General features: G+C 43.8%; 1 protein-coding gene across 1 annotated transcript in view; it reads left to right on the forward strand.

The window, feature by feature from the left end:
* OXCT1 (3-oxoacid CoA-transferase 1) overlaps positions 1-17141 on the forward strand; it is a 118071-nt gene that overhangs the window by 8469 nt on the left and 92461 nt on the right. The window contains 3 exon segments of the mRNA XM_079797135.1: positions 6528-6663; positions 11837-11986; positions 16239-16345. Coding sequence (XP_079653261.1) covers positions 6528-6663; positions 11837-11986; positions 16239-16345 — 393 coding nt within the window.

Raw genomic sequence — 17141 nt, forward strand, 5'->3', positions numbered from 1 at the left:
TGTTGTTGTTGTTAATCCTCACCCGAAGATATTTTTTCCATTGATTTTTAGAGAGAGTGGGAGGGAGGGGGAGAGACAGAGAGAAACATTGATGTGAGAGAGACACATTGATTGGTTGTCTCCTGCATGTTCGACTGGGGCCAAGAATTGAACCTGAGACCCTTCAGTCCGAAGGCCAATGCTCTACTCACTGAGCCAAACTGGCTAGGACGGTACCATACTTCTTAATCATAAGTAAAGGAGACTTGCATAATTTTTGTATCTTAATCTGATGTGCTTCTATTTTAATTTCAAACATACTGTAAAGTTGAAATATATATATTTTAAATTGACTCTTGCATTTTAAAAATTAGAGATATTCCTTTATGTTGTATGTTTTGTTGTATGAGATGTTCCTTTATGTTGTATGTTATTGTATGTTGTATCAGGAAAGGTGGATGTCAATTTGCAATCTGTTTTAAGTCCTTTCACTGGGTTATGCCATTACTCTAGATGATATGTAAGGAATATCATTAATCATTAAAAAGGTCGCTGGTCTTGGTGGAAGGAGGAGGATACGCAGCCAGCACTTAAGACAGTACGATCGCATATCAAAACGGTCCACACTAAGCCATAACATTTTAATAATGAATGACATGCACTTAAGGTATGTTTAGTTATAAAGGAAAAAGCTATTTTTATACAAAATGACAAATCATCAGCTCTCTGTCAATCATGAAAGACTAAACATCTTAAACAATTTTTTTTAATTAACCAAGTTTGCAGTTTAGCCTATTGTCATAAATGCAGCTTAGAGCAAATAGCACAGGTTATTTAGGATACAAAACTGATCCTACATTTGTGCTCATTTTTCCCTTGCTGAGTTTCTTTATGTCATTATTTTCATCTGGAAGGTTCTCCCACCTTTTCTCTGTGTATCCATATCTTTCCCATTTTTCAGAATTGGACTTAAGTTACATATCTTCAAAGAAGCCCTATGCAAGTATAAAACTTCTCTTGCCCCTTTCTGAATTCCTTTGGAAACGTTTAGCTTTTCTTTGTATCCTGAATTGTATTTATCCTCTCCGATACACGTTGCAGGCCAATCATGTTACTCAGAGTAGTTTTCTGTCCCTACTGTGTGCTCAGTGTCACTGAATGTCAGAGCTGGGCAGGGTTGTAGAGCTCAACTGTTCAGCTCCCTCATGTAACAGAGGGAACTCATCTGTAAATAGGGAAGTAACATTCATGGTCCCTTGATATTTCTTAAGCACATCCAGTGCCCTTTGAGCTGACTTTGTATTTATTAAACATACTTTTGGTGACCAGTACTTCGTGGGTTTTCCAGGTAGCTCAGTGCTTACAAGGCTGGTGTAATATATGAATTCTTTTAAAATATATTTTTATTGATTTCAGAGAGGAAGGGAGAGGGAGAGAGATAGAAACATCAATGATGAGGGAGAATCATTGATGGGCTGCCTCCTGCACGCCCTCTACTGGGATCGAGCCCGCAACATGGGCATGTGCCTTGACTGGGTATCAAAATGTGACCTCAACCCCTGACCCACACCAGCCAGGCATGAGTTCTTGATGCACAGTAGGTACTGATCACCTACTTCATGGAACACAGAAGGCACTTCGCAGGCGCTGATGCTCCTGATTAGGGAGTGTAAACCCTTAGTCTGCAGCAGTGCGGGCTTTGTCTGGGCCATCTGAGTCAGATACATGAGGAAAACTTAGCATTGCTCCAACGGAGAGCCAATGACATGGTTTGCAATATTGGGTAAATGGAGAGAATTTGGAATTAGAAGTAATCATTATTTTCTCATTTAGAAAAAGGCTCTTTTTATGGAAAGATCTGCCTGAATTGGAAATCTTTGCAACGCGCAGGACTCCTGATGGTTTTTGTTTCATTTGTTTGTTTTTAATGATCAGGAAGACCTGTTGCCCTGAGGCACCACTTACCTTGCTGTGGAGTAGCGTCTATTAGTCTAGATAAGATAAGCCCTCTTTTGGGATCAGTTTGATGTGGTTTGATTAGGAAGATAGGAAAAACTGACAATGTGCCTTCCATTGATTTTTGGAAGACTTTAACATATGAATTGCAGGCCCTTGTGAACCCAGAGTTTCACAACAAACTATGTATCAACCAATGAAATCGCAGCGCCAAGGAAAGAATGCATGTGTCGTATTAGTCCTGCCCTTTCCTTCATGACAAGGCTGTTTACCTGATTACCGTTCTTGAGAGGGGGGCTTTAGACAACTCTAAGACCAGCCCCACTTCCATGTGGGAGACTAACAAATACTACCTGGTGATAGCTGTGCCTATGCCTGGGAGTACAGTGCCGTCATCTGGGTACAGCGCTGTCCTAGCCAGGGCGGGAGTTCGGTGAGGGCCTCTGCAAACAAGATGGCTGGCTCTGCACTGCTGACTTTGAACCAGGAGACAAACAGTGGCTCCTTTGCTTTCCCGGATCTTCTTTACTGAGGCGGCTGCGTCTCTGGGGGCTGAAGGGAGGTCTAGGCCCCCTTGGCTGATTGGAAGCATTCCCCTGGGGTATGCCCTTGAACTTGTGTGCTCAGCTCACAGAAGATTTCACGTTTCCCATATAACTATGTCATCAATCAACCTTCTGTCTGAAGACAGCACTTCCTTTTCTTTCAATACTCTTGGGATGATCAGAGTAAGAATAACTTGTGTAATGAGATTTAAGGATGTCTAAAATGGGAGTAAGCTAGGAGTAGTTTGGTAAATGATTGCAATGTCTTTCTTATCAGAGTTTCATTTTGACCAGAATAGCCAGTTCAATGAGATTTCAAAAAATGAAAATCAGTTTCATAAATATTTGCAGAACATGAATGTATCTCTTTAACTCATTCTTGGATTTAGACTTCTTTAATCACTCACATGTTTGGGACCTGAGTGTGTTGCGCTGGAGGGAAAAGGTTAACTCTCTCTGGGTAGGTATGCTACTGGTTGCTAAGGGCAAGCAAGAGTCACTCTGAAAGCTCACCAGCATTACCTTTACTACAAAGCTGCAAAATGCTTTAATACATGTTTCTCTAGGGAAATTAGTATGTTCATTTGCAAAAGATCACGGATGTCTCTCTTCTCTCTTATATTGTGAGGAGGAAGAGTCTTGACTTTTTCACTTTGTATCACAGGCAAGAAAGACACTTTTCTTAGCTGCCTAGCAGCGTGTTTGGAGGCATGCACGCCAACTGTGCGCCAGGCGGGCGGTCGCCTGGCTGAGTATCTTATGACCTGCTTAGTTGCTATGCCAGGTCCTAATCCAGAAACAAAGTAAAGAAAAAAAGAAAAGAAAAACAAAAAACAAAACCAATCCAACAAATACACATGGTTTCCAGAGCCAGAGTCAACAAATACAGGGAGGTCATCCCCAAACAGGGCCAAGTTCAAGTGTGTAATGTGTTGAAAAGCCTAACAGAGACCCATGGAAAAGTGGTTAGGAAAATCCCCAGGTCAATGAATGACTCAGTGTATTCTGGTTTATGGTGTGGAGTTGTGCGCTGGGAGGGAGTTCAGATATTTAATGCTACAGAGAGCAAGTGGGTTACATCCACCTTCGTGGGTTATTTTATGACGTAATTTAGACAGGGCTCCAGAGGGTATCAGTGGGACACTCATATTGGGTAACTGAGGAAAACTTACCAAGGGGACTGTGTTTAGAGGAATGGTCAGGACTCGGAAAGCAGCCCGAGTACCAGCAGCCTGGGTACCAGCAGCCTGGGTACCAGCAGCCTGGGTACGCGGCAGAGCTCAGCAGCCCTGCGCCGGGTGGAAGGAGGGGCGGGAGCTGTTAGGACCTGGAGCAAAGCTCTAGGGAGAGGGCTATTCCGGGTGCTGCAGCTTAGCCAGGGAGTGAGCCAGGGGAATACAGATCCTGACATCATTCTCCTCCCACCCCATCCTCCTGATGGTGCCTCCCATTGGCTGGACCCTATCAGCAGTGGCTGACCCCAACCGGAAGCCAGAGGGCAGGGCCCAGGATTCAGCCCACACAGGTCAGCCAGCCCCGGCTCAGGGCAGGCTCAATGGATGTGGGGTTGGGGGACGCAGGGAGCAAATAGAAAATATCCGGCGTAAGGACTTGACTCTCATTTTTATTAGAGAGGAGCCAGGGAGGAGGGGGAAGTGAAGCAAGTCATTCATTTGTCAGTCGTTCAACAGTTGTTGCTCTAGTGCCCGCCGTGTATTGTGTATGCAGCCAGGTGCTGGGGTGCAGCCGTGAACAAAACAGGACAAGTTCTCTGCTTTTGGGACCTAACCTTCCAATGGACAGAGGCAGGCAATAGTAGTAAACAAAGCAAAATAAGTAAGTTTCCAGTGTGTTAGAGGGTTATAGTGCCATGCAAAGAACAAGAGCAAGGGGAATTGGGAGCATGAAGGTGGAGGGCAGGTTTTGGTATAAGATGGGTGATCCAGGCAGGACTCATGGAGGGGCAGCTGGCCAGATTCGTGAAGGAAGCGGGGGAGGGGGGGGGCGGGGGGCGTGTGTGAGCCATGCAGCGATCTGGGGGAGCAGTTTAGAGACATAGACAGGCCAGCGTGAAGGACCAGGGCAGGATGTGAGTATAAGGAGGCCAGCAGAGGCAGAGCGGGAAGGACCTGGGAGGAGTGAGGTTGAGACAGGACCGGGCATCCCATCACACGGGGCCCGGCCACCCCAGAGACCTTTGCTTTTTCTCTGAATAAGTGAATACCATTGCAGGGGTTGAGCAGATCATGACATGACCGGACATTTTATTTTATGCCTGTATGTTTGGCTGTCATCTGGCGAGTAGGCTCATAGGGGCCAGGAGTAGCAGCCGGAAGGTCACTGCGGTGTGCAGGGAAGCAGCGACGGTGTAGGTTACAGAGGAGGGAGAGAGACAGGCTCAGATGCTGCATAGATTTTGAAGGTAGAGTCAGGATGTCCCCATAGTGTGTGAGAGTCAAAGGTCACCCCTTCGTTTGTGCTGAAGATCTCTAAGGATGGGGTGCTGCCATTGGGTGAGATGGGGCAGGCTGCAGGTGGAGCTGAGTTTAAGGGAACAGAATTGTTAAGTGAGGACCTACTTAGGTGTCAATTAGGAGTAGGTTAAAAATAAACCAACTGCCCTGACCGGTTTGGCTCAGTGGATAGAGCGTTGGCCTGCGGACTCAAGGGTCCCAGGTTCGATTCCAGTCAAGGGCATGTACCTTGGTTGCTGGGCACATCTCCAGTGGGTGGTATGCAGGAGGCAGCTGATCGATGTTTCTCTCTCATCGATGTTTCTAACTCTTTATCCCTTTCCCTTCCTCTCTGTAAAAATCAATAAAATATATAAAAAAAAAAATAAACCAACCAAACACAGCATTGTGAGCGTGTGCCAAAGAACTGATTTTCCAAGAGACACTGAGACTCTTTAGTGTTTGGGCGCCCTCTAGTGGATAAGTGTATTATTAATCTTCAGGGAATTCTCCCCATATGGCAAAAGTACACTTGAAAACACTTGTTATTTAGGCTCCAGTTTTCTTTTGAAACAAGTGAGAATAAATCATGTGGCTATTTGTTATACCCATGAGGGGTGTGGGGGAGAATGTTATTAGATTCTGTATGGGAAGGCTGGGACTATGAAACAAATATAGAAGAAGGTTGGCAGTTACCTGTCACCTGGATTACTTTGAAGTATTCAGGTGTCAGAACTGCCTGGGGGAGGTTAGGAGCTTGGAAGTGATACATTTTGAAAACTAGGAGATTGTCAGTGAGCGGAACCGCCACTTGTGTATGTGAGGATGGAGAATGGAGTGAAGATGGGAGAAAAGGTCAGGAGAGATGTCAGTGGTTTGTCATACGGGTACCATACCTACCTACTTACCTCCTTTCAAACGAGTGGATGTCACTAATGATCGATCGTCAGACCTGTGCCCTTCCACCATTTCCCATGCCAGGGCCTGGGTTCTGGAGTGGGTCTTCATCATTCACTCTGTATCTGTGATACGAGGAAAATACTCATCATTGCTTATATAATTGGGTCCATATTTCAAGAGTCTGCAGTTCTGTCTTTTAAATATGAGAATGCTCCTGACCCCGTTCTTGGACAGAAAGATTTTCTCCATCTGAGCCTTCCTTTGGGGCCAGTGCAAGGTTGGGGACAGTGGCATTGCATTTATGCCTGGGTCTGAAGCGTAGGGCAGGGACCAGTCCATCTCTTGCTCATCTTCTGACCAGGATCACTTTGGAGCAGCGAAAAGAATGGAAGGGGCAGGGTCGGACAGTAGGATTGATGTGGGTTTGAGGACTGGCTGGTGTCGCTACCCAAGATCTTGGGGGAAAAAATCACTTAACTGTTTTGAGCTTCAGTTTCCTCAACTGTAAAATAAGAAAAGAATAGCCACGTGGCAGGGCTCTTTGGGTGGTGGGCGGCTGAGAGAGAAGGTGGGTTCAGTGCCTCGTAGATAGGATTCCTTTAAATTAATGCAGTTTCATGTTTTTCAATGTAAGTGACATTAGTGTTTGATCAGATGGCCCTTTGGTTGTAAGCTGCTTGCATTTTCCTTCCAGGGTTGACAACTTTGGCTTGGGCCTTTTGCTTCGAAGCAAGCAGATAAAGCGCATGATCTCTTCGTACGTGGGAGAAAATGCAGAATTTGAGCGACAGTACTTATCTGGTGAATTAGAGGTAGAGCTGACACCTCAGGTAAGAAGATTGATTCTCTGCTTTTCTTTTACAATACTAACTTGTTTTAAAATGTATCTTTTTCTCCCTAGAAATGTCTTTGTGCAAGACGGGTAAGGCAGAGAGAATGCTATTTTGTAGGTCCCACCTATTGATTGCTGGAATCTAATATTTTCTGTTGCTATGCAACAGAAAAAGGAGGTATTTCTGATGAAAATCTCTAGGCAACAGGATAAATTTTAAAGTTTGGTACTAGAATGTAAATTATACTGGAAGCATGCAAAAGGACTTGCTGAAATGTTTGAGGGTTATCATAAAGATCAACTCATATGGATCTTTCCATTATAGGTTGAGATACCTTAGCGTTCATTTTTTGGAGCTATTGAAAATTAGCCTTGCATATCTTTTGCATTCTTTCTTATTTTATCAGAGGACATATACATGGGAAAGGAACTTCATTAATATATTTTTTAAAATCTTTATTGTTAATATTATTACAGATATCCCCCCCCCCCCCCTTAGACTCCCTCTACCCAGGTCCTCTCCCACCCCAGGCCTTTGCCACCCTATTGTTTGTGTCCATAGGTAATGCATATATGCATATAATATCTTTGTTTAATCTCTTCCTGCCCCTCCACTCCCCTTCCCTCTGAGAATTGCCAGTCTGTTCCATTTCCATGCCTCTGATTCTATTTTATTGACCAGTTTATTCTGTTCATTAGATTTCTTATTCATTTACTTTGATTTTTAGATTCAATTGTTGATAGGTATGTATTTGTTGCCATTTTGTTGTTCATATTTTTTATCTTTTTCTTCTTCTTCCTCTTCTTAAAGAATACCCTTTAATGTTTTATATAATGCTGGTTTGGTGGTGATGAACTCCTTTAGTTTTTTTCTTGTCTGTGAAGCTCTTTATCTGACCTTCCATTCTAAGTGATAGCTTTGTCAGGGAGAGTAATCTTGGTTGTAGGTCCTTGCTATTCATCACTTTGAATATTTCTTGCCACTCCCTTCTGGCCTGCATAGTTTCTGTTGAGAAATCAGCTGACAGTCGTATGGGTGCTTCCTTGTAGGTAATGAACTGTTTTTCTCTTGCTGCTTTTAATATGCTATCTTTGTCTTTTGCCCTTGGCATTTTAATTATGATGTGTCTTGGTGTGGTCCTCTTTGGGTTCCTGTTGTTTGGGGTTCTCTGTGCTTCCTGGACTTGTAAGTCTATTTCTTTCACCAGGTAGGGGAAGTTTTCTGTCGTTATTTCTTCAAATAGGTTTTCAATATCTTGCTCTCTCTCTTCTTCTGGCACCCCCATAATGCAGATGTTGGTACACTTGAGGCTCCTTACACTATCTTCATATTTTTGGATTCTTATTTCTTTTTGCTCCTCTGATTGGGTGTTTTTTGCTTCCTCATATTTCAAATCATTTATTTGATTCTCAGGATCCTCTAGTCTACTGTTGAATTCCTGTATATTATTCTTTATTTCAGTCAGTGTATGCTTAATTTCTGACTGGTCCTTTCCCATTTTTTTGGCATTCTCACTAAGCTCCTTAAAGGTCTCACTAAGTCCCTTGGAGGTTTCTAGAAGATTTTTGAGTAACCTTATAACTGTGATTTTGAACTCTATATCCAGTAGTTCCCTTAATTCAATTTCTTTCATTTGTGCCATGTTTCTTTGTCTCAGCATTTTGGCTGCTTCCCTATGTTTGCTTCTATGTATTGAGTAGAGCTGCTATGTCTCCTTGAGTTGGTAGAGTGGCCTTGTGTAGTAGGTGTCCTATAGGGCCCGGTGGCTCAGCCTCCCCAATCACTTGGGGTGGGTACTCTAGGTGCACCCCTTTGTGGGCTGTGTGCACAGTTTTGTTGTAGTTGAGCCTTGATTGCTCTTGGTGTCACTGGAAGGAATTGACCTTCAGGCCAATTGGGTGTGAGGACCAGCTGTGACTTCAGTGGGAGAGCTGCTGTGCAGGAGACACCCTTATGGAGCAGGATTTGCTTCAGTGGGGCTTTGGTACTCACTGAGTCTGCTCCTTGAGTGTGTCCCTTATGGATGTGTAGAGTTGTAATCTGGTATGGTCTGACACTGACCACTGGGTACACTGGCTCTTGGGTCTCCAGGCAGGAGTAAAGTCAGCCACTGCCTGGAGCCACTCAGCAGGAGCTACAGAGAGATCTGCAGATTCCTCCTCTTTGTATCAGGTTTGGAAGTGCCCACATGAGGCCCAGCTGTGAAGCAAGACAGGCTGGTGCTGTGCCGAGTCTTGGGCCTTTTATTGATACGTTTAGGGCTCCCTGACCCAGGTGCAGCTTGTTTGAGAGATTTTAGCCTGAGCAAGGACAAGTCATTCATATGCAACAGCTGCTGCACACAGCTTGGGTGGGGTTGTAAATTGGATGAGGTGGGGTCTCAGGGAATCAACAAGGCAGAGCAAACAGAAGCTGACAGTCAGCCCTGTGACCAGGGAGGTCCCAGCATAGAAACAATGATCCCTGTAACACCTCTGTCTGGAAGAAAGCCACCCCTGAGTTCCTGCCCCAATGCCAGATAATCCAGTTCCTCCTTGTATGTGTCTGTGTTCCTCAGAGCCTCACCCTGGCACTGGAGCTCAGAGGAAGCAAGACTTTGTAAGTTTAGTTTGTGGTGCTGGCCCTTTAGGAGGAGCAGTTGGGTCTCCAGCAGCCTCTGTGTCACTGAGCCCCAATCCACACTGGTTTTTACAGCTCATAATTCTTACTGCTTGCAGGGACTTCTTTTCCCAGCTCTGGGACCCTGGGATGGGGGTCTGGTGTGGGACTGGGACTCCTTGCTCCTCCTGGTGGCCTCTGCAGAGACAATCTCTCTCCCGATTAAAAAAGCGGCACACGTGGGTGCCGTACCAGCCCGTTCCATGCTTCCCCACCTCCTACCAGTCTCAGTGTGCTTTCTTCTTTACTTTCTTAGTTGTAGGGCTTCCATTCAGCCCGCTTTCTGGTGGTTCTAGATGATGGTTGTTCTGTATTTTAGTTATAATTTTGATGTGGTTGGGGGAGGCAGTGAGTACAGGCGTTTGCCTACACCACCATCTTGGTCTGAAAAGCTTCCTTAATATTTCTTTTCCATTCTTTCTTTAAGGTGAAGAGTTCAGGGTCTCCCTCCTCCATGTAGTGGCAACTTGTTTGGTGGCCTGAGAGTCAGGAGGGAGTGTCGATGAAGTGTTGGGGATCAGGGCTCCCTTTGGGGTGGACGTGGGGCTTGGTGGTTCCTGCGGAAGTCCTGCCTGCAGAAACGTTCTGTTTTCAGGCTCTTGCCCAGTGGGACACAGAAGGAGTGAAGTATTCAGGGTGGGTGGACATAAAACACCTTCTAAACTAGGGCCGGTTTGAGGATTGAATTTTTGTGCATGTTGGTAACTTAAAACACCCGGAACACAGAGTAGAGTCATCTCAGTCCTTTGGATAGGGTAGAAAAGAGTTTTATCTATAAATATTTTCAGTGAAGCCCCAAGCCCCCATCCCCTCCTTCCCCAGACTATCCCACGTGCTTGAATGCCTCAGTGTTTCAAATGCTAGTCATTAGTCCCTTCTCGGAGTTTAGGCCCCAGTTAAAGTAGAACATTGATTTCAGGTTGGGACAATATTAACACCCTGCCATTAATACCTAACCTCATTCTTTCTACTGATTAGCCATTTAGCTGTCCAGCGTGACCAGGATGTAGCTGGACCGTAACCACAGCCCTTAGTGGTGAAGAGGGTGTTGGAATGTGCTGTTGGAGGTTATTGCCCTCTGGCAGTCTTGGTGGAAAGGCAGTTGGAGGTGGGAGGGAGCTGGGAAATCAGGTTTGGCCTCACTGGTACCCACCAGGGGGATGAAGGTGACCAATGGAAGGTACAAAGACACTTTGCCTATAGCTGTTTCTCCTCTGAAACAAAATTTGAAGGACTCTTGGCTTTTAAAAACCAATTTACAGAATAAGACCTGAAGCAGGGAGGCATGGAACAGACTGACATACCTCAATGTGGGGATGCGGGGGGGAGGGGGGGGTAAGAAGAGATAAACCAAAGAATTTACATACTTACAGGTATAGTCCATGGACACGGGCAATAGCATAGTGAAAACATGGGGGTGGGGTGGTAAGGGGCTGGGAGGAGAGAGTAAAGTGGGGAAAAGGCATGATATCTGTAATACTATCAACAATAAAAAGTATATTAAAAAATAAAAATAAAATAAAAACCAATTTACCTATATGTTGTACTTCGGATTTTTCCTTAATTAGATAATATTGTAGATTAAATACTTAATGAGAATGGTTTAGAATAAATTCTAGATAAATTTGAACATTTTATATTATTCTACAATAATCATTTATTATTACTGATGATAAGATTCAGGTCATGTCTACATATAGCACACAGTAAAACCCAGAATTTATTTTTGTGTTTTTTAATATATATAGTTGAAGTTACATGTGTCAGACTTGAAAACTCATTTAAAAAGAGTACAAATAGACTGATGTTGAACATGTTGTCAAGAAGCCAGGAGGCAACATGGAAGCTGAAAGCGTGATTATGCAAATAAGCAGTTACATGTTGTGGATTAAGAATAGAGGCCGCCCTGGCTGGTGTGGCTCAGTTGGTTGGGTATTGTCCCGTGCACTGAAAGGTTGCTGGTTTGATTCCCTGCGGGACACATGCCTGGGTAGCAGGTTCAGTCCCCAACTAGGGTGTGTAGAGGAGGCAACCCATTGATGTTGCTCTCACATCGATGTTTTGCTCTCTTCCTCTCCCCTCCTTACTCTCTAAAAATCAATGAGAAAAAAAAACAAACACTAAAAAAGAGAAAAAAATAGAATAGAAAGGTTGTTATCTAGAGAGGCAGTAATTGTTTTAAATTAATCTCCTAGCATGTGTTGTTAGTGAAATACACCAATTTACCATGCTAGGTACTGCTTGGAACGATAATCCTGTAGAGCAGTGATGGGCAACCTTTTGAGCTTGGTGTGTCAAACTTCGCCAAAAAATTGAGCATAACTCGGGTAGTGTGTCACTTTGAGGAAAAAACATTATTTCGCAAATGTTTCATCCTCAGGAGCAGCAAATGTTTCATCCTCGGCATGCGGCCGCCATCACTGCTTTAGAGGGTAGGCACTGTGTCTGAATGCTCCGTGTCCAGGTGCAGAGGGTTGCGTACTGACCTTGGGTGTTGCTTGCTCACCTGTAGGGCACGCTTGCAGAGAGGATTCGTGCCGGCGGTGCTGGCGTTCCTGCCTTTTACACCAGCACAGGCTATGGGACGCTGGTGCAAGAAGGAGGGGCACCGATCAAGTACAACAAGGATGGCAGCATCGCCATTGCCAGTAAACCACGAGAGGTAGGACGCGGTCCTCCAGGTGACCCCCAACCCCACTGTGAGCACAGGGTTCTGGTGGCTCATTGGGGAAATCAGTGTAAATATAAAATCGCCTCTATGTGAGAACAGGCACTGTCATTCATTAGCATAAATACGTTAGGTATGCTTTCCAGCTCAAACGGAGCATCTGCTACTCATTCAAATCACACAGAGAAGCCAGATTAAGTACATGAGAAAAAACTGTAACTGTATAAGATGTGCGAGTTAAGATTAAATTTTTACCAATGTAGGAGCCTTTATAATTGCTGATTATGCATATGTGGAAAGTAGAGTAGCTACCTGATATACATGCTATTAAAGTCTTCATGCTCAGGCCACTTCTGCAATTGAAGGATGAGAAAAAGCCAAGGAAATCACAAGTTTATCCTCAATATTAAAATACGGAATTCTGTACTGGAATGAATGGGGAGCTCACATTATCGCCTTCATTTTGTATACTGGACACACTTGAGCTTTAAGCTGAATAACTTCGTTTTGTTTAAAGTGCTTGATGGGGGTAACTTCACTCACATATTAGGAAACCATAGAACTTGAAAGGCTCTTAGTCCCTCAAGAACTTAATAAACAAACAACAAATTAATAATAATAATAATTTGAAAAATATGTTAAATAAGCTTGCCATTAAATAAACTCTAGATATTTGAGGTGCCTTAGATTTGAGGCAGCTTCTAAACATACACAGGCCCATATTTCATGACTGGGTTTTTAGCATCTTTCCCGTCTCCCTGCCCACCTGGCTTCAGGAAGTTAGCACAGGTTGCAGAATGCTCAGCTTGTCTCTAGGAAAGTGAACACTTAGAATCAAGGGGTGCTCTCTTATCAACCTTCTGCTTATGGAGATGTTGGCTCTGCACCCCATTTCTGAGGGAAGATACGAGGTCCCTGAATCTGTGCCCTTCTGTCCTCTGAGCAGGCCCTTCACCTGGAGCCTTGCCGTTCTGATCAAGGTGACCTTGGCTTTTATTGACATTTTTGATATTCTATCTTTAATGCCTAATTAAACGTCAAAAGCTCTTGACCAAGTAAAAGGCAAGAGTCTAATTATTAAAATGGATCTTAAGATTATAGATAAAGATGAACAGAAAATTGGGTTAATACTTGAGGAGCTCGCTAGCATTAACTCACCCTGGGAAACACAGGATACGCTATACTCTGTCCCGAATATCTGGGTTCATTTCTGCCTTGAGTCAGGTGCATGAATCTAGTAGTTTTGTAATTTTGTCTTGAAACAACTCCTATTAGCTCTTAATTTCCCTTGCTTATTGTAGTAAGGAGAAGTGAGTGAATTCCTTAATTCAGTGGTATTTGTTGAGGTCCTACTCTTTCCCAGGAACTGGTGTAAGTATAGTGGAAAAGGGGGGTCTAGACCAAGTCCCCCTGTGGTGGAGGAACTGACAGGGAATGAATAGACAAACACATATGTCAATCAAGTAGGGCCAGGACAGAGAGGGATCAGTGGCCAGGGAGGTGGTGTTTCAGGTAGGGGTAGGGAAACCTCACTGTGAAGGTGACATTGGTAGAGACCTGAATAAAATAGGAGAAAGAGCTGGGCAAAGATCACCGGGTTGTGATCTAGTCAGAAGGTAGAGGGAGGACAAGGTCCTGAGGCTGGCTTGCCCTGTGTGTGTGGAACAGCAGGGTGGTGAGACTGGAACAGAGTTAGTGAGGCAGAGAGCAGTGGGATTGAAGGTTGAAGAGAGGCAGGAGCCAGATCACGTGAGTTAGGATTTTACTGAGTGTGGTGAGCGGCCAGCAGAAAGGTGGGGGGAGTGATGTGATCTGAGCTACATTTTGGCAAGTTGTAGCTGTTGGGAAGTGGGTGTGTGTGTTTTTTGCAGGGACCAAGAGCAGCAGCAGTGAAAGGGATTAAGAGGCTGTTGTATTAGTCCAGGTGGGAAGATAAAGTGGAATTGGTGAGGAGTGGTTGGAATAGGGATATATATTCATAGTAAAGCCAACAGGATTTACTGGTGGATTGGTGGTGGGTGCAAGAGAAGGCAGAATGAAGTATGCTGCTTATTGAGAGGGCCTGAGCACGGGGGTAAGCGAAGAGCTCTGGCAGAGACCGGTGCATTGAAGACGTGCACCGTGCTCCCAGAGGAGGCACGCGGTAGGCTCCACTCGGGATGGGAACTCAGAGGCATCGGCATATAGTATTCAAGTCTTTGGGACTAGATGAGTGCTAGGGCTGGAGAGCAGAGCGAGAACACCCAGTGTGCATATAAAGGTAGGGAAGAGGCCTTGAAGGAGCAGGAAAGAAGATTGGGAAAGTGTCTAGTGAGTGAAGCGGAAACCCAGGGGAGTCTGGTGATTTGAAAGGTGGGACATTTCACGAAGGAGCGTGTGATCCTCTGTGTCAGAGAGTGTGCCGAGGTTGGGTAATGGAGTATTGGGAAGTGACATTGGATCTGGACACAGAGGTCGTTGGTGACTTTAAGGAGTAATTCTGTTAGAGTAGAGGGTTTTTCTGGAGTGATGACAATTTGACTGGAGTGCATTCAACAAAGGACGGGGAGATGCAGTTGAGGCCATGAAATGCTCAAGTCTTTCAAGTGAGTATAGTAGCCAGTTGGACAAAACCAATTCCTTCCCTGTTTTAAAATTTTAGAATAATAGCTAAAACTCACCTACTGCTAGTGCATAGATCCATCAGGAAATGATATAATTAGAATTTTAAAAAGCCAATTTTTAAAAATGTATTTTCCCTGGGTTAGCATATATTTAGATCTATATGTAGTTTTCTAGATCTGTATGTAAAATACTCCATATGTAAACATTGTCATTGATGTTCACAGTAATGACTCTTAAATACATAATTACATAATATCCTTTAAAAAAAAACTAGATATTGATGTGTGCAGCTTACAAATATCTCTTATATAACTTGCCTAAGTTTTTATTAAATAAGATCCTCATTCATCACTGATTCCATAAGTTCAATCTTTTCTAGAAGGAAGGTGGGATAATGCCTTTAAGGAAGCTGTTGTTTAAGAAAGAATTTCAGTTTTAAACCATAGTATAGTTAAAGAAGTTAACGTACCCAAACTTGCTACGGAAGCTTTCTATACAACGCATGCCGTTTGTCCACTAGGGGGTGCAGTGGGAATGGGAATGGAGTGCTGGGTGTAAATGGCTCCCGTCCTGGAAGTGATGGATGGAGCACAGCTTCCACATTGTTCCCAGGGCCCTGACATGGTTTTGCTTTAAGCTTCTTCCCTTCCCCACCCCGACCCCTCCATTCATAGTAGAACTAACGGCAGTAAACACACACAAATCAATAGCATTCCACTAGACCAGAAGAGAAGGTGTAATAGAATAAACTATCACATTCATGGTAGCATCAGAAACTATGAGGTACCTGTGACGAAATCCTAAAAACACATACAAAGCTTTTGGAGTGAAAATTGCAAAATGATTGAAAGAAGTAAAAGAGACTTCAAAAAATATTATGCTTATGGGTGGGACCATATAGTGTGTCAGTTCTCTCTAAATTCCTCTACAGATTCTAGGAATTCCAATTAAAATCTCAACAGGTGATTAAAGATTAATTAGGAGAGATGAATGGACTTTTAAAACCATTTCATTTATTTTTTATTCTTTTAAAATATATTTTTATTGATTTCAGAAAGGAAGGAAGAGGGAGAGAGAGATTGAAACATCAATGATGAGAATCATTGATTGGATGCCTCCTGCACACCCCCTACTGGGGATTGAGCCTGCAACCCAGGCATGTGCCCTTGATCAGAATCGAACCTGGGACTCTTTAGTCCACAGGCCAACGCTCTATCCTCTGAGCTAAACCAGGTAAGGCAAAACCATTTCCTTTATATAAACAGTACGTTGTATAGTTTTTTTTCCATGGGGAACAGGGAAAGAGGGACAGGTTTTCATGTTCAGTACGTAACCTATGCACACAAGTAATAAAATGAACACTAACATATACAGTTGTAGCTCAGTTCCTCAGGTTGACCAAGCTCTCGCTTGTCACTGAGCCTTTGCACATGCTTTTCCCTCAGTTCCCCCTTCCAGCACTTTCACTTAGTCCCAGTTGCCTACCACACTCATCCTTCGGGTCTCCCTTTAGATTCTTCTCTCTCTGAGAAACTTTTCCCAGCTAAGCTTGTGCCCCTCTTATCCGCCTTTATCAGAGCTCGTATCACAACCAAACAGCAGCTGTGCAAATACCTGACAGCGCCCCCTTTGTCTCCTGCAGGTGAGGGAGTTCAATGGTCAACATTTTATTTTGGAGGAAGCGATTACAGGGGATTTTGCCTTGGTGAAAGCCTGGAAGGCAGACCGTGCAGGAAACATAATTTTCAGGTAGTGTGATGGCCTTAAAAAAAGATTAATGTAGTGCATTTCAGCAACTTAATATTTCAGTATTTCCTAAGTTATGATTACAAAATGGATATCTTGATGTGTTTGGTATTTAAAATTTTATTTTAAAATGGCTGAAAATAAACACAGTAGTGTGTGTGTGTGTGTGTGTGTGTGTGCGCGCGCGCGCGCGCGCGCGCGCGCGTATGAACAGTGGTCTCACTGGTATGGAGTACTGGCGGGAGTCTGTTTTGATTGGTGGATGTCCATGTTGCTTTGCTTGTTAAGTATTTACACCCATATACCCTTGAATTTAGTCCCATACAAATTATGTTTTCCTCTGTGTATTTTAGTTGCCAAGACCCGTTACGATATTGACATGCTTACAAAACATGAGAAAGGCACACAATTACATTTTATTTTGATACTAGAGGCCCAATGCACTAAATTCGTGCAAGAGTAGGCCTTCCTTCCCCTGGCTGCCGGCACCGGCTTCCCTCGCAGCCCAGGCTTCGTCCGGAAGGCCATCAGGTCTAATTAGCATATTACGCTTTCATTATTATAGATTGTTATGTACATGCACTGTCTTCAAATGCCCAAGTTACTTCAATGTTCTGGAAAGGTATTGCTAGTAATTACTTAAGTCAGTCCTTTTCCAGTCCTATTGCAGTCTACTAGAAGTCTAACCTTAATAGTGCTCAATTTTTATTCTCATTAACTGCATAGCCAAAGATATGCTTAATAGACTTGAAGAACTTTTGATTACCATAAGCTTGCTTAATACTAAGTATTTAATATT

This window comes from Cnephaeus nilssonii (genome assembly GCF_951640355.1).
Source record: "Cnephaeus nilssonii genome assembly, chromosome: 2".
Lineage (NCBI taxonomy): Eukaryota > Metazoa > Chordata > Mammalia > Chiroptera > Vespertilionidae > Cnephaeus > Cnephaeus nilssonii.